Source organism: Coregonus lavaretus (assembly GCF_964263955.1).
Source record: "Coregonus lavaretus genome assembly, chromosome: 11".
In the NCBI taxonomy this organism is placed as follows: domain Eukaryota; kingdom Metazoa; phylum Chordata; class Actinopteri; order Salmoniformes; family Salmonidae; genus Coregonus; species Coregonus lavaretus.
The window spans coordinates 42227691-42254823 of NC_139998.1; the positions used below are offsets into that span (position 1 = coordinate 42227691).

General features: G+C 43.3%; 3 protein-coding genes across 5 annotated transcripts; 2 read left to right on the plus strand and 1 right to left on the minus strand.

Annotated features, from left to right (window-relative positions):
- Window positions 1-3302: 3302 nt before the first annotated feature.
- Window positions 3303-5419, plus strand: LOC311137547 (ribonuclease kappa-B-like; the record flags this gene model as incomplete). The annotated part of the gene is made up of 2 exons (XM_084172068.1): window positions 3303-3311; window positions 5069-5419. The coding sequence occupies 2 exons, from the start codon at window positions 3303-3305 to the stop codon at window positions 5390-5392; spliced, it is 333 nt and encodes a 110-aa protein (XP_084028194.1). The 3' UTR covers window positions 5393-5419.
- Window positions 5420-7871: 2452 nt separating this feature from the next.
- LOC311136941 (transmembrane protein 221-like) lies at window positions 7872-12988 on the plus strand (the record flags this gene model as incomplete). Its single annotated transcript, XM_084171266.1, has 3 exons — window positions 7872-8167; window positions 8728-8813; window positions 11761-12988. The coding sequence occupies 3 exons, from the start codon at window positions 7872-7874 to the stop codon at window positions 12291-12293; spliced, it is 915 nt and encodes a 304-aa protein (XP_084027392.1). The 3' UTR covers window positions 12294-12988.
- On the minus strand, window positions 8624-26959 carry LOC311136942 (BLOC-1-related complex subunit 8). Of its 3 annotated transcripts, none has more exons than XM_084171268.1 (6): window positions 26793-26959; window positions 26514-26626; window positions 26257-26321; window positions 13486-13593; window positions 13015-13106; window positions 8624-11552 (listed from the first exon to the last, which is right to left on the minus strand). In XM_084171268.1, the coding sequence occupies exons 1-5, from the start codon at window positions 26827-26829 to the stop codon at window positions 13037-13039; spliced, it is 393 nt and encodes a 130-aa protein (XP_084027394.1). In that variant the 5' UTR covers window positions 26830-26959; the 3' UTR covers window positions 8624-11552; window positions 13015-13036. The 3 variants fall into 3 exon arrangements, with proteins under 3 accessions (XP_084027394.1, XP_084027393.1, XP_084027395.1); XM_084171267.1 differs by having other exon boundaries at window positions 8624-11549; window positions 26793-26949; XM_084171269.1 differs by lacking the exon at window positions 13015-13106 and having other exon boundaries at window positions 8624-11549; window positions 26793-26938.
- Between the last annotated feature and the right edge of the window lie 174 nt (window positions 26960-27133).

The window sequence follows — 27133 nt, forward strand, 5'->3', positions numbered from 1 at the left end:
TTTAGCGCTGATACACTCATCCGCCTCCGCTAGTGATCATTTCAGTTGTCGAGAGACTACAGAAGTAGGCTACCATTCATTGAAGGCTGTCACAACTGATGCCACAAATAGCTTGTGTCAATATGACATGCTTGCGTCTTAGTTTTTATGTTATTGTTAGATGTGATATTTTCATCATACACATAACTGCACATGACAAGACATGTTATATTATAACACATGGGGATAAATTAGGAAGTATTATGAGATTGAAGTGCGACTGCCCCTAAAACCCAACTAATCATTTTGAAAACAGCCTATGTGGCATCAATATGAGTCAGAAACATTTATTCTAGTGTCTAAATGTACTACAAAGTAAATAGGATAATTTTGGTCATAAAGTCAGTCTTGTCTAAAACGGAGTTTGGAACCTCAGTGCGTCTTTTATTATTATTATTGAATGAAATAGTATCAGTCAAGATGAGGGGAAAACCCTGTGTATTCTGCAGCAGGATCAGGGAACTCCTGTTGTATACAGGACACCACACAGGAAGATGTTTGCCAACTGACATGTTTGCCAAGGTAGCCTGATTACCCCCAGACAAAATGCCGATAGGCACAGTATCTGTATTGGCTGGGAAACAGCTGCGGGCAAGGTTCTGACAGATGGGTGTGTCTTGGTGGTGGCAAGGACACACCCAAGAAGCACCCACATCAAACCACACACCCAAGCCAACTCACGTTTGGCTTCTGTCATGGCCGCCAGCATTTCTTGAGGAGCAAGCCAAAAACAAGGCCAAATCAGCGGGTGCAGTTCCCCTTTAAAATTGTCAGACACTTATTCCATTTTACTTGAAGCAATTTCTCTAACAAAAGTTTGGTGATGGAAGTTTGAGAGAGATCTGCTAGACTTGGACACTGTAATTGATTAAGAAACTATTGTGCACGATATACCTAACTTTGCAAACACATCATACAGGATTTATGTTTCAACTTCACACCATTTTTGTATTGTAAATAATAATATTAATGAGTTCACACCTTATTAAAGTTGCATATTAACAGCTTAGGCTGGTGTTGCACAAAGTAACATGCCCATTTCACATGCTCCATATTTTCAAGCATAGTGGTGGTGGCTGCATCATGTTATGGGTATGCTTGTAATCGTTAAGGACTGGGGAGTTTTTCCCAGAAAGACACAGCTGTAATCACTGTCAAAGGTGATTCTAACATGTATCGACACAGGGGGTTGAATACTTATCTAATCAAGAAATATTACTGTTTTATTTTCCAGATTTTTTATAAATAGAAATGTTCCCAAAAAATTCCACTTTGACGTTTTGAGTATTTTGTGTAGATCGTTGACAAATAATGACAATTAAATACATTTTAATACCTCTTTGTAACACAACAAAATGCGGAAAAAGTCAAGGGGTGTGAATACTTTCTGAAAGCACTGTATGTACTGTACATATAGGTAGGGGTAAAGTGACTAGCAGCAGCGTATGTGGTGAGTGTGGCATCAGTATGAATGTGTGGGTGTGTGTGTGTTGGGGTGTCAGTGTAAGTACAGTGCCTTGCAAAAGTATTCATTCCCCTTGGCGTTTTTCCTATTTTGTTTAATTACAACCTATAATTTAAATTGATTTTTATTTGGATTTCATGTAATGGACATACACAAAATAGTCCAAATTGGTGAAGTGAAATTAAAAATTCTAAAATATAAATAACGGAAAAGTGGTGATTGCATATGTATTCACCCCCTTTGCTATGAAGCCCCTAAATAAGATCTGGTGCAACCAATTACCTTCAGAAGTCACATAATTAGTTAAATAAAGTCCACCTGTGTGCAATCTAAGTGTTCTGAAAGGCCCCAGAGTCTGCAACACCACTAAGCAAGGGGCCCCATGAAGACCAAGGACAAAGTTGTGGAGAAGTACAGATCAGGGTTTGGTTATAAAAAAATATCTGAAACTTTGAATATCCCACGGAGCACCATTAAATCCATTATAAAAGAATTGAAAGAATATGGCACCACAACAAAACTGCCAAGAGAGGGCCGCCCACCAAAACTCACAGACCAGGCAAGAAGGGCATTAATCAGAGAGGCAACAAAGAGACCAAAGTTAACCCTGACGGAGATGCAAAGCTCCACAGCGGAGATTGGAGTATCTGTCCATAGGACCAATTTAAGCCGTACACTCCACAGAGCTGGGCTTTACGGAAGAGTGGCCAGAAAAAAGCCATTGCTTAAAGAAAAAAATAAGTAAACACAAAAGGGAGCTTGGCCCCAGTGATGTACTGTCTGGGCCATACTCACTACCCTCTGTAGTACCTTGCAGTCGGGTGCCAAGCAGTTGTCATACCAAGCGGTGATGCAGCCAGTCAAGATGCTCTTGATGGTGCAGCTGTAGAACTTTTTAAAGATCTGAGGACCCATGCCAAACATAAACAACACTGTAGGCCCGGTCTAGGTCTGGGTCATTCATAGATATGCTATTTTTGATATATTTTAGTATACCTTTTGTGCCTTGTTCTGAAGAAAACATAGGTAAACCACAGACAAGACATCTATTTCTGGTCACTGTATTGGGTTTTCAAAACAAAATTTTATTGGTCTGAGATTTTCTAATGAAGGCCTACCATTGGTATGACAAGAGTTCAACTCAAGTTGGATTGTGCATAAATATGACCTATTTTCTTTACATGAAGAAAAGTGAAATAATCCTTTCATTTTGGCTCACGGCACATTCTAGGAGCTCCCTATTTGCTGACTTGCTTGCTAACTCACTTACATTGGCTATGTGTCAGTAAAAAGGTAATTCAAGATGAATGATGTCAATAATACAGCCTAAGAATAGAAGGGGATAGTGGTAGATTATTATTTTATTTTTTAATAAACGCTCCAAAGAGAGGTACACTACTGTACTTAAAATTATGTGATAATGCAGGGGATTTTCTAAAAGTGTTCTATTGTTAGGTAACTTTGATTCACCCTTTGCCTCCTGCTGTTTCTATTTAGGTCAAGTTCAATGGGTGAGTGTATAGACTGGCAATAAGAGCATCCAATATCCAATACCTCTGTCCTTAATGTCTCACTGTCTCACAATCTGCATTGAATCTCACTGCATACTTTTCCAGCTAGTATTACTTCTATTGGTTGTGCTTGCTTTTGTTAGAGCTACAATAATCTTTTCACCGTTTTACTGATCTCACACAGCTAATCAAGGCTTTTTACTCTTCAATAATCTAGCCACATCCCTTAGGCCAAACATAGTACTGTCATGGTTTATTATATATAGCATGCATTTGTCACTTCAAAGATGTCAAAGGTTAGTCCACATACTATCTTAATAGATACTGTATATTTAGAGGTAATTTCTCAATCATTTATGTGAGCTACACTATTCTTGACTATTTTGGGAGGTGGCACATTGCTTTGGACACTCCTAAAAAGTATTTAAGGACAAGTGTTATTAACATTGAACAATCACAGAGACACTCCTTACACACACACGTCACTCACACACAGACACACGCACACCAATGTGCAGACGCGCACACACACACACACACACACACACAGCCACAATGATCTCTAAGGAGGCCTTTCATGATGCAAGAGTTAGCAACATCCCAGAAGGCCGCTTCCACCCCGGCTATAGGCTACATCCCTGTGTGCAGCTGGATTCACCCAATTAGTGGACAAAACACACAACCTTTAAATAAAAGAGTAAAACCACCTGCTAAGAATCATAGAAGCTGTGTTGACCTTTTGTCTAAAAGTTCTTCATTATGGAGGTTTAGGTTCAAAGACAGGGCAGAGGAGATCTGTTAGTGATTTCGATTCTGTATCAATGTTTACATATCAGTGCAATGTGGTCTCAGGGCAATTCGTATTATTCTGTATGTAAATCGGTGACACTACATTTAGTAAGATATATTACGTTACGTTCACTTACATTATAAATTGAATAGTGGTCGACATTATCATATGAATTAATGGATGTATAGTATGATACGTCATACCCGGTTGTGCAAAAGCATACGAATTGGATGACGTATAGTGTTGCACGTCTTTATCTGAGACCAGGTTGCTTCTTGCGCTGTAACAATAAAAGAGAATTAGGGGGAGAATTTACATTGGCGGTTAGGAAAACTAACTACAAAGGTTAGGAGAACTAAAACAACAATGGTTAGATTAATTTACGTAGCAGGTCAGGGGAATTGGGTTAAGTTTAGAATAAGGGTTAGGGGAAGGGTTAGCTAAAATGCTACAGTTGTTCCCGACGCCACTCAAACATGCAACCTTTGGATTGCTAGACTGTTGCGGATTACACCCACCCATCCTCCCTGACCAACCTCCCTATAAATAGACCATTAGTAGGTATCATTCATCTTGGAGGTTTTCAGAAATAGGTAAAGTATATTTCGTATGGCTCTGAGGCCAGGCTGCAGTGTTGTGACCAAAGTATGTTTCCCCAAAAGCATTATGAATCACATGAAGAGAGTGCATTTTAAGTCAAATGAAGGAGCCTTTGGAAAGAGTTCACATTTAGACTTATTTTTTGTTTTCCTGAAACTGCTCACTTCTGCTTTCGACAACATCAGCGGCTGCCATTTTAGTATGTGTGGTGAGGCTGTCGAATTCAGAAATAGACTCCATGGTCAGTGTGCATGTGTGAGAGCAATTCTTCATTGTGTGTACTTTTATAGCTGCAAGCTTATCTCCATCAGAACAGCTTTAGCTGCACTACATGTGTCCTGCTGTCTTCAAGACAGTTACATGCAGATAACATTTCCCTTATCCCTTATTACTAGAGAGACCTGCATCAGTACATATGCATATATGAAAGTATACCTGAATAAGCTTTGGTTTTCTTGGAACTTTTGTTGTTGTAGGATTTTAACGTGCTATAAACTTCAAAATGGATAAAATACAACAACCAAGTTTTGTTTGCATGACATCAAATTAATGTTCCACCGAATGAATCGAGTGTCGGCTGATGGAGGTTAGGGTGACGCTCGTCCTTTGAGAAAAGAAAACGACTGTTTTAGATTAGTGTATCAAAATTCTATATTTTGGTAGGAAAGATCAACTAGAAGAATACCATCTCTTTTATTCTGCGGTCCGAAAATGGCCGCTTGTGGAATAGTGATCAGCATATGGGGAGTCATCATGTTGGTGATGTTGGGGATCTTCTTCAGTGCAAAGTCTGCTGTGCTGATTGAGGATGTGCCCTTCACTGAGGAGGACATCCGCAATGATAAGAACCCACCGGTAACCATCTATGGACTCTACAACCAGGTGGGCATCAACTGCTTCATTGCAGCAGCCATCTATGTTGCAGTGGGGGCGGTGTCACTCTGCCAGGTCAGACTCAACAAGCGGCAGGAGTACATGGTGACATAAATTCCCCTGCAGCATCAGAAGATTATACACACACTCTATTTCAAGTTCTTAAGGGAAGCAACCTTATAAAAAGCTATTTATAGAGTAAAACATTCAACATAAGTCCTCTCTGTTATGCTATTGATTGAAATGTTATCATTCTTTGTATTTGCATACAACTATTTATTGAATTGACCAAAACTGTAACCCAGCAATGCTAACAGACAATATTGATAATGATAAATAAAAATGTAAATCTTGTTCCCCTCAAGGACCAAACATTACATTCATGCTAGATAACGCACCACAAATTCCTAGATGCAACTCAACAGACCACTACAGTTACAGAAATCTGTAACTATCTCCTCTTTCAGTCTGAATTCACAGCAAATTGATAGATGGTCAGTGTCTGTCAGGCAAATCAAGAGATATGTAAAAAAATTGTTAAATACATTTTGTGTTTGTGAGGCGATGGCGGCGGATGAATGGCATGACAATGGGCCTCAGGATATGGTCACGGTATCTCTGTGCATTCAAATTGCCATCTATAAAATGCAATTGTGTTCGTTGTCTGTAGCTTATGCCTGCCCATACCATAACCCCACTGCTACCATGGGGCACACTGTTCACAATATTGACATCAGTAAACCGCTCGCTAACATGATTCCATACACACTGTCTGCCATCTTCCCGGTACAGTTGAAACCGGGATTAATCCTTGAAGAGCACACTTCTGCAGGGTGCCAGTGGCCATCGAAGGTGAGCATTTGCCCACTGAAGTCAGTTAAGACGCCGAACTGCAGTCAGGTCAGGACCCTGGTGAGGACGACGAGCAAGCAGATGAGCTTCCCTGAGATGGTATCTGACAGTTTGTGCAGAAATTATTTGATTGTGAAAACCCACAGTTTCATCAGCTGTCCGGGTGGCTGGATCAGATGATCCTGCAGATGAAAAAGCCGGATGTGGAGGTCCTGGGCTGGTGTGGTTACATGTGGTCTGCGGTTGTGAGGCCGGTTGGACGTACAAATTCTCTTAAACGACATTGGTAGAGAAATTAACATTACATTCTCTGGCAACAGCTGTGGTGGACATTCCTGCAGTCAGCATGCCAATTGCACGCTCCCTCAAAACTTAAGACATCTGTGGTATTGTGTTGTGTGACAAAACTGCAAAAGGTGCACCTGTGTAATGATCATGCTGTTTAATCAGCTTCTTGATATGCTACACCTGTCAGGTGGATGAATTATCTTGGCAAAGGAGTAATGCTCACTAACAGGGATGTAAAAAATGTGTGCACAACATTTGAGAGAAATAAGCTTTTTGTGCAGTATGGAACATTTCTAGGATCTTTTATTTCAGCTCATGAAACATGGGACCAACACTTTACATGTTGCATTTATATTTTTGTTCAGTGTACAATAATGGTTTCAAAGGTGAAATGGATTACGTTTCCTAAAGATGCCAAAAAGGAAAGGTGGGTGAGTGAGTGCACACTGCAATAGCCTCAAATCAACAGAGCAACAACAGTGCGCTCTCTGGGTAAGCAGTGTTTGTTTCCAAGGCAACCACTGAAAAGTTAATTGGATACAAAGAGGGAGATTTCGGGGAAAAGGAATGAGAGGGCAGGACACTCCATTTCATATTCCCAGGAACTCTTGGCGTATTGCACACTCGCGAGCTGATGGCATTGCGTCATCTTTTGGCAATTTAAGAAGCTCTTGCATGCCGCGCGAAACAATAACTAATGTAGACACATTTAGTAGGATTATTTTCAGGAGGCTACTATTGATTAAATAAATAGACAATGCCTAATTAAAGAGCTATTGAGAACTAAAGAATGTATCTTGATGGCTCCTTATTCATTTTAATAGCATGATCTGCACCAAAAATATAACTGGGGCCTAGGCAACTCAACATAAATAAAAACCAAGTCATAATTGTAAAAAATATGATATTTTCTGGAGCATGGTTTCTTCATATTTAAAATGTATTTGAGGTTTAAATTCAATGCGCACCACTGCAATTGTTTTAACATTCTCAAAATGCATTCAAGCTGGGGTAATTCATGTTTTGGAAAGGAAAGTGAATAGTTTTCTAACTTGTATAAATTTGTAAACAGTTTTTCCCCCGGCTGTGGACTGCTTCGGACGAGCACGTCAACGCATTGTTTAGGAGAATCCAAGTGAAAAGTCCATTGTTGTTGCGAAGTTTTTAATCTGGGGATTTAAAGAACATCACATGCTCGGCTGGGGGAGTGGGTGCTCGCGCACAACACGCAAATAAAGCTGAAATTCCATGACCGGACTCTCAATCACAGGTTTCTTACCTTTTCCTATTCAAAACATTTTTCTACACTTAAAACTATATTTTATGTTAGATTGAAGCCTTTGGAAAATAGGATCGCAAGAAGGATCCGGAGGATAAAGTGGATTCCCACCGGGATAACTTTTTCCAAGGAAGACAAGTGCGTCGACGTCAGTCCGTGATTTATTATCCAAATATGACGGTTTACAGCCAGCGGTCTTTGATGGTCCTTGCTTTATTAGGGATCCTATCTGGGATTATGTCTCAGCTATCGGTCAATCTGATTTTCCATCTACAAACACAGCAGATTGCTGTGAAGGAATCTCCCCCCACCATCTCCATCGTGCCAACTAATGTTTGGGCAGTGCTGATGCCAGTGTCTACAGTGCTTTCTGCTATGTCTCTCACGCTCAATTTGAGCTCTGTAGTGGTCTGCCTTATGCACGGCTACTTTACAACCGAGATATGCAGAGGAGAAGATGATACGGAAAGGTACATCCATCAACATACCTATACTTAGGATGTTATTTGTTGTAGGCTAACATTTATCACTGATGCACCTGTAGTTTATTTCGTTGAATAAATGTGCTTCAATTAGCCTATATTGAAGTTTGATATTGATATAAATTAAAATAAGAATACTACATTCTTATAAATTCATAACTTTCAGTGTGTGCAGAGGCTGCTTGACCGAGCCTTAACTCTAAACTCAGTATGAATCCTGGACAAACAAAAGCATTCCCTCATTATGCACCCAGTGCACGGCCCCTGGTGCACGGCCCCCTACGTTGGCGTAGAAACGTGCCTGTGCGTTTCAGGACTTTTATTTAGCTTCTGTGCCCTCCAGTGCAAGTAATGACAAAGCATTCTGTTTAAAACCATCAATTTTGAGCAGAAAAGTATCCCACATGATAAAACAAATTATGGACACAAGGCCTAATTGCAACCTTGAATGTATTTATTTTGGTCTAAATACATAATACGTAATTTAGCACTTTCCAAAAACAGTATGATCATGTCACTGATTGCGTTTTCTTCATTTCCTCCCATAGAGCAGACTGGTTCCTATTGGATAGCCGAGCTGTCCGACATGTGGCCTTCGGACTATTTTGCCTTGGGGTTTCAGTATACTTAGCAGGTAAGACCTACAACAAATAACAGTAAGGCCTATTTAATGACCAGAACATATTGTAGACTAAAGGAATCTGCATGCAGCTGGTCTTAACGTGTCACCCCAAGCTCCTTGGCAATATCAAAAGTAACAAACTGCTACATACAGCTCTGGAAAAAATTAAGAGACAACTGCAAATTTTTCTTAAATCAGCATCTCTACATGTATGACTTCCATTTCAGTGTCTGTTGAATTCCAACACAGGCACACCTCATTCTACTGAATTAGGTACTGATTAGGTGATCACATGAACCAAATCTTATTTAACGAGGAAAAGTATAAAATCCACTGCTGTGGTCATCACTATCCTCTTGCAATAGCACCAGCTGGATGGCAAAAACAGTGCTAATAGTACCTCAAAAGTAATTTTAATCAAAAAATAACTATTGACCATGCCAAAAGAGTTGAAAAGGAATGTTGAGTGAGGAAAAGAAGGGTTCAATTCTGGCTTTGCTGGCAGAGGGATACTGTGAGCGTCAGGTTGCTTCCATCCTTAACATTTTAAAGACAGCGGTTCATAAGAACAAGGTCAAGCAGCAGACATTGGGGACAACAAAGCTACAGACCGGCAGAGGGCGAAAACTACTCTCTACTGACCGGGATGACCGCCAACTCATTCGAATGTCACTCAACAACCTTAGGATGACATCAAGTGACCTACAAAAAGAATGGCAAATGGCAGCTGGGGTGAAGTGCACGGCGAGGACGGTTCGAAACAGGCTCCTAGGGGCAGGGCTGAAGTCGTGCAAAGCTAGAAAAAAGCCCTTCATCAATGAGAAGCAAAGAAGAGCCAGGCTGAGGTTTGCAAAAGACCATTAGGATTGGGCCGTAGAGGACTGGAGTAAGGTCATCTTCTCTGATGAGTCCAATTTTCAGCTTTGCCCAACACCTGGTCGTCTAATGGTTAGACGGAGACCTGGAGAGGCCTACAAGCCACAGTGTCTCGATTTTACATTTTAGTCATTTAGCAGACGCTCTTATCCAGAGCGACTTACAGTTAGTGAGTGCATACATTTTTTTTCATACTGCCCCCCCCCCCCCCGTGGGAATCGAACCCACAACCCTGGCGTTGCAAGCGCCATGCTCTACCAACTGAGCTACCAGTCTCGCACCCACTGTGAAATTTGGTGGAGGATCGGTGATGATCTGGGGGTGCTTCAGCAATGCTGGAATCGGGCAGATTGTCCTGGAAGAAAACTTGCTTCCTTTTGCTCTGACATTGTTCCCTAACTCTAAGAATTGGTTTTTCCAGCAGGACAATGCGCCATGCCACACAGCCAGGTCAATCAAGGTGTGGATGGAGGACTACCAGATCAAGACACTGTCATGGCCAGCCCAATCTCCAGACCTGAACCCCATTGAAAACTTCTGGAATGTGATCAAGAGGAAGATGGATGGTCACAAGCCATCAAACAAAGCCGAGCTGCTTGAATTTTTGTGCCAGGAATGGCATAAAGTCACCCAACATCAATGTGAAAGACTGGTGGAGAGCATGCCAAGATGCATGAAAGCTGTGATTGAAAATCAGGGTTATTCCACCAAATATTGATTTCTGAACTCTTCCTTAGTTTAAACATTAGTATTGTGTTGTTTAAAAATGAACATGAACTTATTTTCTTTGCATTATTCGAGGTCTGACAACACTGCATATTTTTTGTTATTTTGACCAGTTGTCATTTTCTGCAAATAAATGCTCTAAATGACAATATTTTTTTTGGGAAATTGGGAGAAATGTTGTCAGTAGTTTATAGAATAAAACAAACATGTTAATTTCACCCAAACACATACCTATAAATAGTAAAACCAGAGAAACGTATATTTTTGCAGTGGTCTCTTAATTTTTTCCAGAGCTGTATTTGGTAGCGTTATGAACACAGTAGTCACCCCACATAACTCTATTCCACATCAAGTAACTCAAACAAGCAGAAAAATCAGATTTTAAAAAATTGACAAAAATACACCTTATGGAACAGTGAGGACTGTGAAGGGTCACACACAGGTACACCTGGATTGTGTGTTGTAGTAGAGTAGTGGACAGAGGGCACACAATTAATATATTGTGAAATGTGTTGTAAGATTTATTTTAATGTTTAAAAATTATATTATAATGTATATTACTGCATTGATTTTTGCTGGACCCCAGGAAGAGTAGCTGTTGCCTTTGCAACAGCTAATGGGGATCCATAATAAATACAAATTAACCTCACGTGCAAGCACTTAATTTAGCTAAAGCAGATACATTTATCAGACATTATATAAGTTTAGACCAACGGCTAAACAATTAACAGCTTGTACCAAATAGTTGTGTGACCCTAGAAAGGACAACTTCATTTAGATTCCTACAGATATATTCCAGTTAATTTGCAGCAGAGGCAAAAGTCACTACTTTCAGAGTCCCTCCAATTGATTGATACACAAGGCCCAGAACAATGGCGTCTTTGACTGACGTGCATTACTGAAATGTCTTAATGCAGGTCCTGGCAAAGCAAAGCTGCTGGCTTTCCATTCCATTGAGTCCCTTGTTGGGGCTGTGGGGGCAGTGCACCATTGTGATGGTAGGGTGAATGACCTCCTGACCCTACAGCTCCCTTTCAGAGGGAACTGAGCCAGAGCCTCACTGCAATGCCACAATGTCATCATCATATCCCAGAGCTGTGTTTCTCTCCTCCCTCCTTCAGCACTCTTGGGTCTGTGGTTCTTCTCCTGCTGAGAGATGTCCAATATAGTAAAAGACACAAAAACACAACCATGGCAATGCACTACATTAGAGTTATTCACCCCAGGGAGAAAAAGGGATCTGAAAAGTGATCTTTCTTACAGTGTATAGACTAATCTTTCTGTACCTGTCACTGTGTCCATCTCCCTCTCTTCTTCTGTTTGTCTGTCACTCTCTGTCCCTCTCTCTCTGCTGCAGCTATGTCCATCTACATGCTGCTGGTGTTTGAGGTAGAGACAGGCATCGCCAGCGCATGCGTCCTGGCCTCAGGAATCCTGATTCTGCTAGTGATCGTGATTCACTCCCTGGTCAAAGCCGCCCGTACCGCCCAACACTACCGCGGTGGGGAACACACCGACACCCTGTACCAGAACCAGCACAGTGGGAGCACCACTGCCGCCCGCCAACACGAGCTCCAAGATGGGGATAAACCCAGGAGGCACCACAACAACTCCCAACTCCACCGGCATTTGTCCTACCCTCCTCCCTGCACTGACCCTAAGCAGCATCACCAGCATCAGTACTCCCCATCCCACAGCCCTCAGAGCCACGGCAGTGACAAGGAGGGCTACAGTAGTGGTGGGAGTGGTTCTAGAATGCACAGAACCCTGTCGACAGAGTCTGGGCTGCTGCAGTCTCCATCTAAGCCGTGGAATGGCATTAACAATGAGATGCGGAGCGTGCTGGCCCGCAAGTCAGGAGCCTCCAGTAAAGACTCTACTCTGGTGTGACCTGACCTGCACAAGTCTTAGCAGTTAGTACATTCCTACCCAACCATCTAACGTTCCGAAGTATACAGTACGGATAGAAAATAGCTGAAGCTATTTTAAAGCTCTGAGCTATCCCTTCATGATCAAAGCACCACTAATACTATTACTGTACATTTCAATACAGACATACAGTGAAACTGTCATTTTAATACACCTTTCCTAACATCTCGTTCCTTTATTGCCTTTGTATTGACTTTTTACACAGAAACCATGTTCTATTCCATCACTATTAAACCCTCTCTAGAACGTTTACTTACTGGTATTCCAATGGAAAATGTTAGTAACTTATAGCTACAGCTAATGCTATAGTTGCTACGTGATTATACAATTTAAAGAGTGGCAGAAATGCTTTACATTTTCAAAAGTGTTTGGTAAAGACCAAGCGTGGTCTTTGAAATATATTGCCAAAACTGTATATTACACAATGTGTAGAGAAATGTGGTAGTGTCTAGTCTGCATACTGTAAAACAAACATATTTGATAACTTTGAATAAAGACATGAGTATGTTGTTACAAACACCCTGTGGTAAAAATAAGGTGGAGCAGTTTAAGTAAACCACTATTAGCACATTCAGGTTCATTCTAGTGCACTTTCTTGATTTTCAAGTGAGTGCCTAGAAGTCCTTGAGGTCTAGTTAAAGCCAAGTATAGCTTTGAGTGTGATGCCTGAGGAACGACTAACCTTGGACAGTGTCTTCCAGAGGTCAGGAGGAAGTGGATGGGGGATGTGGTGGAGTGGCAGGGGGAATGGGAGAGGGGGTCGCTTCATGTGCGCTGCATGCATGTGCCAATGGTGGGAAATAATGAAGAAAACAGAACAGAGACAAAAATGGCAAATAAAATAATGCAAAGAAATGGCGATGAAAGGAGGATGATGATGATTGCAAAGAAAAATAACTACAAACAAGAAATGGTGGCCCATGTCTATGAAAAAGTGATCTTGGCTTTCACTCAAAAGGAGTTTATAAGCCTCATCAACTCCACCCTTGAGCAGGGACATTTAGTTTTTTTTCTCCTCAGCAGTGATGAGTGGGTTTGTTTGCAATCAGACAAATGAAGGATACACAGTGTTGTTACAGTGTCAAGGACACACAGTGTTATTATGGTTTCCCAGAGCCAAAGTGAGTGGAATTGGTTCTTTACTGCCTCTTACCTGCGCCCCTGGGAGGTGCTGATCTGTTCCTTCATGCTGATGGCTTGACGAAGGAGGCCATCGATGCTTTTGAAGTACAGGCTGCTGTTTGTCATGCTTTTCACCGCACTGGAAATGAAAAGATGAATGTGTGTTAACAAATACAACATTGAATTGCCGATCAATGTTTTCAATAGAATGAAAATCCTAAACAGTAGACTTTCGACCATGACTCCAATTCCATTGCATTACATTTGGTCATTGGATGCCCCCTTTAGCCTTGTGAGGGAAATGCCCTGACGCTGCCCGATGCACCTGGCTGTGTTTTGAGTAACACTTGCCTAATAAATCAGACTTTTATACAAATTCTTGGTATACAGTCTGAAACAAAGCACTGCAAAATTGTCGACAGTTTCCTTACAAGCCAGAATGTTGAAAAAAAATTACATTTGAACTTACTCTACCGGTTATCTGTGCGGTTGGTCCTTCAGCTGCTCGAAATTTGAAACAAAATATCCACAGAAAAGTATTGTTTACCCAACTTTTTAAAGCACCAGTACTGAAGCTGAAGTTGATATCACCTGGCACATGCGCAAAACCATGTAAACACCTGTTAGTATGCATGCATCACGTGCATGTACTTCCATCTTTTGCACGTGCCTTCGGTCATGAGCAAACATCCTGATTGCCACACATCGACCTGCGTCTAGGCCCTCTACTCTTTTCTATTTTTACCAATGACCTGCCACTGGCATTAAACAAAGCATGTGTAGTCCATGTATGCTGATGATTCAACCATATACACATCAGCAACCACAGGTAATGAAGTCAATGAAACCCTTAATAAAGAGTTAGTCTGTTTTGGAATGGGTGGCCAGTAATACACTGGTCCTGAAACTGGTCCTGAACATCAAAACTAAAAGCATTGTATTTGGTACAAATCATTCCCTAAGTTCTAGACCTCAGCTGAATCTGGTAATGAATGGTGTGGCTGTTGAACAAGTTGAGACTAAATTACATGGTGTTACCTTAGATTGTAAACTGTCAAGGTCAAAACATAGATTCAATGGCTGTAAAGATGGGGAGAGGTCTGTCCGTAATAAAGAGATGCTCTGCTTTTTTGACACCACACTCCACAAAGCAAGTCCTGCAGGCTCTAGTTTGATCTTATCTTGATTATTGTCCAGTCATATGGTCAAGTGCTGCAAAGAAAAACCTAGTTAAGCTGCAGCAGGCTGAGAACAGAGCTGCACGTCTTGCTCCTCTTTGTAATCAGAGGGCTAATATTAATACTATGCATGCCAGTCTCTCTTGGCTAAGTTGTTTTTATAAGAAACATGAATGTGTTGGAAATTCCAAATTGTTTGCATAGTCAACTTACACACAGCGCTGTTAAATACACTTAACCCACCAGACATGCCTCCAGGGGTCTTTTCACAGCCCCCAGGTCCAGAATAAATTCAAGAAAACGTACAGTATTATACAAAGCCATGAGAGCATGGAACTCCCTTCCATCTGATATAGCGCAAGTGAACAGCAAACCTGGATCCAAAAAACTAATAAAGCAACACTTCACGGCACAACGCCTCTCCCCCATGTGACCTACTTGTGTGTACAGTGGCTTGCGAAAGTATTCACCCCCCTTGGCATTTTTCCTATTTTGTTGCCTTACAACCTGGAATTAAAATGGATTTTGGGGGGGATTTGTATCATTTGATTTACACAACATGCCTACCACTTTGAAGATGCAAAATATTTTTTCTTGTGAAACAAACAAGAAATAAGACAATAAAACAGAAAACCTTAGTGTGCATAACTATTCACCCCCCCCAAAGTCAATACTTTGTAGAGCCACCTTTTGCAGCAATAACAGCTGCAAGTCTCTTGGGGTATGTCTCTATAACCTTGGCACATCTAGCCACTGGGATTTTTGCCCATTCTTCAAGGCAAAACTGCTCCAGCTCCTTCAAGTTGGATGGGTTCCGCTGGTGTAGAGCAATCTTTAAGTCATACCACAGATTTTCAATTGGATTGAGGTCTGGGCTTTGACTAGGCCATTCCAAGACATTTAAATGTTTCCCATTAAACCACTCGAGTGTTGCTTTAGCAGTATGTTTAGGGTCATTGTCCTGCTGGAAGGTGAATCTCCGTCCCAGTCTCAAATCTCTGGAAGACTGAAACAGGTTTCCCTCAAGAATTTCCCTTTATTTAGCGCCATCAATCATTCCTTCAATTCTGACCAGTTTCCCAGTCCCTGTGGGGATGGTGTTCTCGGGGTGATGAGAGGTGTTGGGTTTGCGCCAGACATAGCGTTTTCCTTGATGGCCAAAAAGTTCAATTTTAGTCTTATCTGACCAGAGTACCTTCTTCCATATGTTTGGGGAGTCTCCCACATGGCTTTTGGCGAACACCAAACGTGTTTGCTTATTTTTTTCTTTAAGCAATGTCTTTTTTCTGGCCACTCTTCCGTAAAGCCCAGCTCTGTGGAGTGTACGGCTTAAAGTCGTCCTATGGACAGATACTCCAATATCCGCTTTGGAGCTTTGCAGCTCCTTCAGGGTTATCTTTGGTCTCTTTGTTGCCTCTCTGATTAATGCCCTCCTTGCCTGGTCCGTGAGTTTTGGTGGGCAGCCCTCTCTTGGCAGGTTTGTTGTGGTGCTATATTCTTTCCATTTTTTAATTATGGATTTAAATGGTGCTCCGTGGGATGTTCAAAGTTTATGATCTTTTTTTATAACCCAACCCTGATCTGTACTTCTCCACAACTTTGTCCCTGACCTGTTTGGAGAGCTTATTGGTCTTCATGGTGCCACTTGCTTGGTGGTGCCCCTTGCTTAGTGGTGTTGCAGACTCTGGGGCCTTTCAGAACAGGTGTATATATACTGAGATCATGTGACAGATCATGTGACACTTAGATTGCACACAGGTGGACTTTATTTAACTAATTACAGTGGGGAGAACAAGTATTTGATACACTGCCGATTTTGCAGGTTTTCCTACTTACAAAGCATGTAGAGGTCTGTAATATTTATCATAGGTACACTTCAACTGTGAGAGACGGAATCTAAAACAAAAATCCAGAAAATCACATTGTATGATTTTTAAGTAATTAATTTGCATTTTATTGCATGACATAAGTATTTGATCACCTACCAACCAGTAAGAATTCCGGCTCTCACAGACCTGTTAGTTTTTCTTTAAGAAGCTCTCCTGTTCTCCACGCATTACCTGTATTAACTGCACCTGTTTGAACTCGTTACCTGTATAAAAGACACCTGTCCACACACTCAATCAAACAGACTCCAACCTCTCCACAATGGCCAAGTCCAGAGAGCTGTGTAAGGACATCAGGGATAAAATTGTAGACCTGCACAAGGCTGGGATGGGCTACAGGACAATAGGCAAGCAGCTTGGTGAGAAGGCAACAACTGTTGGCGCAATTATTAGAAAATGGAGGAAGTTCAAGTTGACGGTCAATCACCCTCGGTCTGGGGCTCCATGCAAGATCTCACCTAGTGGGGCATCAATGATCATGAGGAAGGTGAGGGATCAGCCCAGAACTACACGGCAGGACCTGGTCAATGACCTGAAGAGAGCTGGGACCACAGTCTCAAAGAAAACCATTAGTAACACACTACGCCGTAATGGATTAAAATCCTGCAGCATACGCAAGGTCCCCCTGCTCAAGCCAGCCCATGTCCAGGCCCGTCTGAAGTTTGCCAATGACCATCTGGATGATCCAGAGGAGGAATGGGAGAAGGTCATGTGGTCTGATGAGACAAAAATAGAGCTTTTTGGTCTAAACTCCACTCGCCGTGTTTGGAGGAAGAAGAAGGATGAGTACAACCCCAAGAACACCATCCCAACCGTGAAGCATGGAGGTGGAAACATCATTCTTTGGGGATGCTTTTCTGCAAAAGGGACAGGACGACTGCACCGTATTGAGGGGAGGATGGATTGGGCCATGTATCGCGAGATCTTGGCCAACAACCTCCTTCCCTCAGTAAGAGCATTGAAGATGGGTCGTGGGTGGGTCTTCCAGCATGACAACGACCCGAAACACACAGCCAGGGCAACTAAGGAGTGGCTCCGTAAGAAGCATCTCAAGGTCCTGGAGTGGCCTAGCCAGTCTACAGACCTGAACCCAATAGAAAATCTTTGGAGGGAGCTGAAAGTCCGTATTGCCCAGCGACAGCCCCGAAACCTGAAGGATCTGGAGAAGGTCTGTATGGAGGAGTGGGTCAAAATCCCTGCTGCAGTGTGTGCAAACCTGGTTAAGACATACAGGAAACGTATGATCTCTGTAATTGCAAACAAAGGTTTCTGTACCAAATATTAAGTTCTGCTTTTCTGATGTATCAAATACTTATGTCATGCAATAAAATGCAAATGAATTACTTAAAAATCATACAATGTGATTTTCTGGATTTTTGTTTTAGATTCTGTCTCTCACATTTGAAGTGTACCTATGATAAAAATTACAGACCTCTACATGCTTTGTAAGTAGGAAAACCTGCAAAATCGGCAGTGTATCAAATACTTGTTCTCCCCACTGTATATGACTTCTGAAGGTAATTGGTTGCACCAGATCTTATTTAGGGGCTTCATAGCAAAGGGGGTGAATACATATGCACGCACCACTTTTTCTTTCTTTATTTTTTTGAATTCTTTGAAACAAGTTATTTTTTTCATTTCACTTTACCAATTTGGACTATTTTGTGTATGTCCATTACATGAAATCCAAATAAAAATCTATTTAAATAAATAATAAAAACAGACAGTAAAACAACTCCTCCTCCATGCTTTACGGTGGGAACTACACATGCGGAGATCATCTGTTCACCCACACCGCAACTCACAAAGACACTGCGGCTGGAACCAAAAATCTCCAATTTGGACTCCACACCAAAGGACAAATGTCCACCGGTCTAATGTCCATTGCTCGTGTTTCTTGGCATAAGCAGGTCTCTTCTTCTTATTGGTGTTCTTTAGTAGTGGTTTCTTTGCAGCAATTCGACCATGAAGGCCTGATTCACACAGTCCCCTCTGAACAGTTGATGTTGAGATGTGTCTGTGACTTGAACTCTGTGAAGCATTTATTTGGGTGCAATTTCTGAGGCTGGTAACTCTAATGAAGTTATCCTCTGTAGCAGAGGTAACTCTGGGTCTTCCATTCCTGTGGCGGTCCTCATGAGAGCCAGTTTCATCATAGAGGTTGATGGTTTTTGCAACTGTACTTGAAGAAACTTTAAAAGTTCTTGACATTTTCCGTAATGACTGACCTTCATGTCTTAAAGTAATGATGGACTGTCATTTCTCTTTGCTTATTTGAGCTGTTCTTGCCATAATATGGACTTGTTCTTTTACCAAATAGGGCTATCTTCTGTATACCACCACTACCTTGTCACAACACAACTGATTGGCTCAAACGCATTAAGAAGGAAAGAAATTCCACAAATTAACTTTTAAGAAGGCACACCTGTTAATTGAAATGCATTCCTGGTGACTACCTCATGAAGCTGGTTGAGAGAATGCCTAAAGTGTGCAAAGCTGTCATCAAGCAAAGGGTGGCTATTTGAAGAATCTCAAATACACTGCTCAAAAAAATAAAGGGAACACTTAAACAACACATCCTAGATCTGAATGAATGAAATAATCTTATTAAATACTTTTTTCTTTACATAGTTGAATGTGCTGACAACAAAATCACACAAAAATTATCAATGGAAATCAAATTTATCAACCCATGGAGGTCTGGATTTGGAGTCACCCTCAAAATTAAAGTGGAAAACCACACTACAGGCTGATCCAACTTTGATGTAATGTCCGTAAAAACAAGTCAAAATGAGGCTCAGTAGTGTGTGTGGCCTCCACGTGCCTGTATGACCTCCCTACAACGCCTGGGCATGCTCCTGATGAGGTGGCGGATGGTCTCCTGAGGGATCTCCTCCCAGACCTGGACTAAAGCATCCGCCAACTCCTGGACAGTCTGTGGTGCAACGTGGCGTTGGTGGATGGAGCGAGACATGATGTCCCAGATGTGCTCAATTGGATTCAGGTCTGGGGAACGGGCGGGCCAGTCCATAGCATCAATGCCTTCCTCTTGCAGGAACTGCTGACACACTCCAGCCACATGAGGTCTAGCATTGTCTTGCATTAGGAGGAACCCAGGGCCAACCGCACCAGCATATGGTCTCACAAGGGGTCTGAGGATCTCATCTCGGTACCTAATGGCAGTCAGGCTACCTCTGGCGAGCACATGGAGGGCTGTGCGGCCCCCCAAAGAAATGCCACCCCACACCATGACTGACCCACCGCCAAACCGGTCATGCTGGAGGATGTTGCAGGCAGCAGAACGTTCTCCACGGCGTCTCCAGACTCTGTCACGTCTGTCACATGTGCTCAGTGTGAACCTGCTTTCATCTGTGAAGAGCACAGGGCGCCAGTGGCGAATTTGCCAATCTTGGTGTTCTCTGGCAAATGCCAAACGTCCTGCACGGTGTTGGGCTGTAAGCACAACCCCCACCAGTGGACGTCGGGCCCTCATACCACCCTCATGGAGTCTGTTTCTGACCGTTTGAGCAGACACATGCACATTTGTGGCCTGCTGGAGGTCATTTTGCAGGGCTCTGGCAGTGCTCCTCCTGCTCCTCCTTGCACAAAGGCGGAGGTAGCAGTCCTGCTGCTGGGTTGTTGCCCTCCTACGGCCTCCTCCACGTCTCCTGATGTACTGGCCTGTCTCCTGGTAGCGCCTCCATGCTCTGGACACTACGCTGACAGACACAGCAAACCTTCTTGCCACAGCTCGCATTGATGTGCCATCCTGGATGAGCTGCACTACCTGAGCCACTTGTGTGGGTTGTAGACTCCGTCTCATGCCACCACTAGAGTGAAAGCACCGCCAGTATTCAAAAGTGACCAAAACATCACCAGGAAGCATAGGAACTGAGAAGTGGTCTGTGGTCACCACCTGCAGAACCACTTCTTTATTGGGTGTGTCTTGCTAATTGCCTATAATTTCCACCTGTTGTCTATTCCATTTGCACAACAGCATGTGAAATGTATTGTCAATCAGTGTGGACAGTTTGATTTCACAGAAGTGTGATTGACTTGGAGTTACATTGTGTTGTTTAAGTGTTCCCTTTATTTTTTTGAGCAGTGTATAAAATATATTTTGATTTGTTTAACAAGGAAGGAGGAGGTCGTCGGGTAAGCTTGGCGTCGGGTAAGCTTGGCTTTATACATAGCTTGGGCTTTGTCGAGTAAGGCTTAAACTATGTATTTAGATTGTAGTTAGGTATTGTAGGTAGTTAACGTGGGTTGTTGTATGTAATTATTGTAGGTTAGTATTGTATTCGGCTGTGCCGGGTGTAGCACGAAGCTAGCTAGCTAACCCACCACCTGGACTAGCTGGCGAGTAGCTATTAGCAACGGTATAGTTGTTTCACGCCTGAGAGTGCCTGTAATTACACCAGCTGGCTGCCTACAATAATTACATACAATAATTGCCTACCATTCAGCTGTTTTCTAACCTCATTGTCTGAACCGTTAACGTTAGGTAGCAAGTGGCTACTGTGCTTGAAATTTAGCTAGCTTGTTGCTACCTGGATAGCTACTAGTAAACAATAGCTGGAACGACCGAGCGAACTGGCTGAGTCAATTCAGTGGCTAGCTTTGCACTTGGCTAGCTAACAGTAGCTGCTAGGGGTAAGTCATTACCTACATTTGTGTTTTGTTTTTTTACATATTGATAGCCCGAGTCGTTCAAGGAATTCAGGACATGGGTGACTAGTTAACGTTAGTTTGGCGCTCTCTGTGTGTTCGTGCCGTGAAAGGAGGGGTTCTTCTTTGTCTGAAAGCAATGGCTAGCTAGTTTGCTAACTATTCTAGCTAACTAACTGGCTGAATAAGTTGACGACGGACTCGCTCAAGCTGTCGGGACTAACCCACAACGTTAGACACGGACACGAACGATCTGCTTGCGTGTTGATACACTGGTGGTTTGTTGTGGCCGAGTATTGGCGCTAAACCGTGTTATTGGAGTCCGGCATGCTAGCTGGCTGTGGCGTCTTATGACGAGGTGCCCGGACGATTTTCACGGAATAATACTGCACCTAGTTAGCTAGCTGAATAAACTAATCCTAGAAAACATTGAACCGCTGTAGTTTACAACAATTATAGTTTCTGAGGTGGAAGTTGGGAGAGTTATATTTGGGAGTTGTGGTGAGGGAGGCCCCGCTCTCTCCCCGCTCTCATCCCAGATGTTTAGTTCATTTCATTCCGATCTCCTCTGCATTATTGTAGCCATCTGCTGCAGCCTGTCAACTATGCCTCTGCCTATCCCTGTTCACTCCTCTCCGCACAGGCTACACAAACGCCTCACACCGCGTGGCTGCTGCCTCTCTAACCTGGTGGTCCCTGCACGCACCTCCCACGTGGAGTTCCAGGTCTCAGCCAGCCTCTGGAACTGCCGTTCTGCTGCCAACAAGGCAGAGTTCATCTCAGCCTATGCTACCCTCCAGTCCCTCGACTTCTTGGCGCTGACGGAAACATGGATTACCACTGAAAACACTGCTACTCCTGCTGCTCTCTCCTCGTCTGACCATGTGTTCTCGCATACTCCGAGAGCATCTGGTCAGCGGGGTGGTGGCACAGGAATCCTCATCTCTCCCAAGTGGACATTCTCAATTTTTCCCCTGACCCATCTGTCTATCTCCTCATTTGAATTCCATGCTGTCACAGTCACTAGCCCATTTAAGCTTAATATCCTTGTCATCTATCGCCCTCCAGGTTCCCTTGGAGAGTTCATCAATGAGCTTGACGCCTTGATAAGTTCATTTCCTGAGGATGGCTCACCCCTCACAGTTCTGGGGAATTTCAACCTCCCTACGTCTACATTTGACTCATTTCTCTCTGCCTCCTTCTTTCCACTCCTCTCCTCTTTTGACCTCACCCTCTCACCGCCCCCCCCCTACTCACAAGGCAGGCAATACGCTTGACCTCATCTTTACTAGATGCTGTTGTTCTACTAATCTCACTGCAACTCCCCTCCAAGTCTCCGACCACTACTTTGTATCCTTTTCTCTCTCCCTCTCCTCCAACTACTCACTCTGCCCCTACACAGATGGTAATGCGCCGTCGCAACCTTCGCTCTCTCTCTCCCGCTACTCTCTCCTCTTCCATCCTATCATCTCTTCCCTCTGCTCAATCCTTCTCCCTCCAATCTCCTGATTCTGCCTCCTCAACCCTCCTCCCTTTCTGCATCCTTTGACTCTCTATGTCCCCTATCCTCCCGGCCGGCTCGGTCCTCCCTTCCAGCTCCGTGGCTTGATGACTCATTGCGAGCTCACAGAACAGAGCTCCGGGCAGCTGAGCGGAAATGGAAGAAAACTAGACTCCCTGCGGACCTGGCATCTTTTCACTCCCTCCTCTCTGCATTTTCTTCATCTGTTTCTGCTGCTAAGGCCACTTTCTACCACTCTAAATTCCAAGCATCTGCCTCTAACCCTAGGAAGCTCTTTGCCACATTCTCCTCCCTGCTGAATCCCCCCCCCCCCCCCCTCCCCCCTCCCTCTGTGGATGACTTCGTCAACCATTTTGAAAAGAAGGTTGACGACATCCGATCCTCGTTTGTTAAGTCAAATGACACTGCTGGTCCTGCTCACACTGCCCTACCCTATGCTTTGACTTCTTTCTCCCCTCTCTCTCCAGATAAAATCTTGCGACTTGTGACGGCAGGCCGCCCAACAACCTGCCCGCTTGACCCTATCCCCTCCTCTCTTCTCCAGACCATCTCCGGTGACCTTCTCCCTTACCTCACCTCGCTGATCAACTCATCCTTGACCGCTGGCTATGTCCCTTCCGTCTTCAAGAGAGCGAGAGTTGCACCCCTTCTCAAAAAACCAACACTTGATCCCTCTGATGTCAACAACTACAGATCAGTATCCCTTCTTTCTTTTCTCTCCAAAACTATTGAGCGTGCCGTCTTTAGCCAACTCTCTTGCTATCTCTCTCAGAATTACCATCTTGATCCAAACCAGTCAGGTTTCAAGACTGGTCATTCAACTGAGACTGCTCTTCTCTGTGTCACGGAGGCTCTCCGCACTGCTAAAGCTAACTCTCTCTCCTCTGCTCTTGTCCTTCTAGACCTGTCTGCTGCCTTTGATACTGTGAACCATCAGATCCTCTTCTCCACCCTCTCCGAGCTGGGCATCTCCGGCGCGGCTCACTCTTGGATTGCGTCCTACCTGACCGGTCGCTCCTACCAAGTGGCGTGGTGAGAAGCTGTCTCCGCACCACGTGCTCTCACCACTGGTGTCCCCCAGGGCTCAGTTCTAGGCCCTCTCCTATTCTCGCTATACACCAAGTCACTTGGCTCTGTCATATCCTCACATGGCCTCTCCTATCATTGCTACGCTGACGACACACAACTAATCTTCTCCTTTCCCCCTTCTGATAACCAGGTGGCGAATCGCATCTCTGCATGTCTGGCAGACATATCAGTATGGATGACGGATCACCACCTCAAGCTGAACCTTGGCAAGACGGAGCTGCTCTTCCTCCCGGGGAAGGACTGCCTGTTCCATGATCTCGCCATCACGGTTGACAACTCCGTCGTGTCCTCCTCCCAGAGTGCAAAGAGCCTTGGCGTGACCCTGGACAACACCCTGTCGTTCTCCGCTAACATCAAGGCGGTGACCCGATCCTGTAGGTTCATGCTCTACAACATTCGGAGAGTACGACCCTGCCTTACACAGGAAGCGGCACAGGTCCTAATCCAGGCACTTGTCATCTCCCATCTGGATTACTGCAACTCGCTGTTGGCTGGGCTCCCTGCCTGTGCCATTAAACCCCTACAACTCATCCAGAATGCCGCAGCCCGTCTGGTGTTCAACCTTCCCAAGTTCTCTCACGTCACCCCGCTCCTCCGCACACTCCACTGGCTTCCAGTTGAAGCTCGCATCTGCTACAAGACCATGGTGCTTGCCTACGGAGCTGTGAGGGGAACGGCACCTCCGTACCTTCAGGCTCTGATCAGTCCCTACACCCAAACGAGGGCATTGCGTTCATCCACCTCTGGCCTGCTGGCTCCCCTACCACTGCGGAAGCATAGTTCCCGCTCAGCCCAGTCAAAACGGTTCGCTGCTCTGGCACTCCAATGGTGGAACAAGCTCCCTCACGACGCCAGGACAGCGGAGTCACTCACCACCTTCCGGAGACATTTGAAACCCCACCTCTTTAAGGAATACCTGGGATAGGATAAAGTAATCCTTCTACCCCCCCCTTACCCCAACCCACCCTCCCCCCAAAAAAACAAAAACATTGTAAAGTGGTTATCCCACTGGCTATAAGGTGAATGTACCTATTTGTAAGTCGCTCTGGATAAGAGCATCTGCTAAATGACGTAAATGTAAATGTAACACTTTTTTGGTTACTACATGATTCCATATGTGTTATTTCATAGTTTTGATGTCTTCACTATTATTCTACAATGTAGAACATAGTAAAAATAAAGAAAAACCCTTGAATGAGTAGGTGTTCTAAAACCTTTGACCGGTAGTGTACATGTTAATGTTTTTAAATGTATGTAAATTGTAAAGTATTTTGTCTGTAATGTCTTTGTCATTATATGTCGGACCCCAGTAAGACCAGCTGTCGCCATTGGCGTCAGCTAATGGGGATCCTAATAAATCAAATCAGTTTTAAAGTCAGTTTAATAATACTTTCCAGTGGATATTTTATCTCAAATTTCAACCAGCTGAAGGACTACGCCACGGACAATCGGTAGAGAATTTTATTCAACATTTGTGACAGACAAGGGACATTTAGATTTGTGTATGTAAATGTGTGTGGTGTTGCCTACACAATTGAAGGCATCGCCACGTTTCTTGAATAGAGTAACATCTGCTTCCGACCGGAAATGTGGAATGGAATGGTCCAATGGAACTGCGAGCCCAAGGTGAGAGGACGTGTCGTACCTCGGCTGGAGGCTGTGTTACAGCCAGGTGCAACTTTGCTAAACTGCGTACAGTAAGTGTATCTTTTTTATTTGAAATATTATTTCTCACTGGTATGAAAGTTCCAAAGGTTTCTAAAACCGTATCGCAAGTGAGGATTATTAACGTTTCTAAACGTTAAAACTGAGAGTCAGAATTGTAGTTCACATGGAGCCAGCTGTGGTCCATACCTTCAGCTGAGAACTCAAAAGGGTGGCTGGCTGTAAGCCCCCTTGGGTTCTCGAGAGCTAGGTTACCTGCTAGCCCTTGATTAGGACTTGCAGTTCCATTAAATTACACATAAGTGTCATTGGACAAAGGCGTTTTCTGTACGGGGGAGTTTTGTTAAGAGAGCCGACGCTTGGTCTGAAAATTAACACGCATCGCTTGCGGTACAGGTTTGGAAGCATAAGGACCTTATCTTTCATATCATAGAGAAATACTTAACTTGATACACACCTTTAAGGGTTCCCACAGACCGTATCTCCATGTTACAGCGCATGTTTACGGAAGACAGAGCGTCCACCTGTGCTAATTAGCTATCTAGCATCCTCCAAACACCAGTGTGTGATAAAGCCAGTTAAAACAGTGTAGAGTAAGTGTATTTTTGATGTGATATGAAAGTAAAGGGCTTTATGTTTCTAGAACCATATGGCAATTGAGAATCGATTCACGTTTAGATAGAGTATTTGGCTATTTTGGCTGCCAGAGCCAGTCTACCTCTGAAAATAACATAAGGTCCTTGGTCCTTAAGGAGTAACGGTAGGCTCCTTAAGAGTACATCTTGCTAGGTTACCTGCATGCATATTCCACAGTGTAGATTGCTCCTTGGCTTTGCTCCTCCCAGCTCTGCATATCTGTCTGGGAAAGATGATCAGAGAATAATATTATGAATAACGTTAATCCAAAAGTAACTACCGGTATACATTTCTTTTTTAGACGTGTTTTTGGACAGCCCAATATAGCTACTGTAAAGTAACAAAACTACATTTATTCTCCTTAGCAAGTTAATATGTAGCTACGCTGCTACTTTGGATTCACGACACCACTTACTTTGTGTTGTACTAGCTCTGGAAGGGACCTTCTAACGTGCTCTTGCAGTCGATAAAGAGCCACCGATGGCTCGTTAGCCAACACGTACATGTTCTCCGTGAATTTGTCAGTCACTGCAGAGATAAACATACAATAATATAGCTAGGTTTACCAAATGTATGGTTATGACAAGTAGCTAACGTTAGCTGTTTAGCTAATGCAGCTACTAGCTAAGGTTAGCTAGCTGGTGATGGGTTTACTTTTATCAAACAATTGTACTGTAAAGTATTCGCTAATTACCTCTTTTAACTTTCAGTTGCATCTCCTGGTCCTCCATCTTATACACACTAAACGATATACAATTATATATTTGCAAGGGTTTAATTCGTGTAAAAGCGTTAGCAAAAATAAACAGGCAGCTTCCGTGTTATTGTCATGCGCACCACAAATCATGTTCGAAATGCAACACGAAACCGAAAAATAGTTCCTATATATTTCTTCTCTCGACATAGTTCGCGTTTACTGGTGGATTGAAAAATTATCGTAGATAAAATCAGTCAAACATAATTTAATACATTACAAATGTAAACATTCAAAAACACTTAATTGGATAAAGTTATTTATAAGCAATGTGATGAATG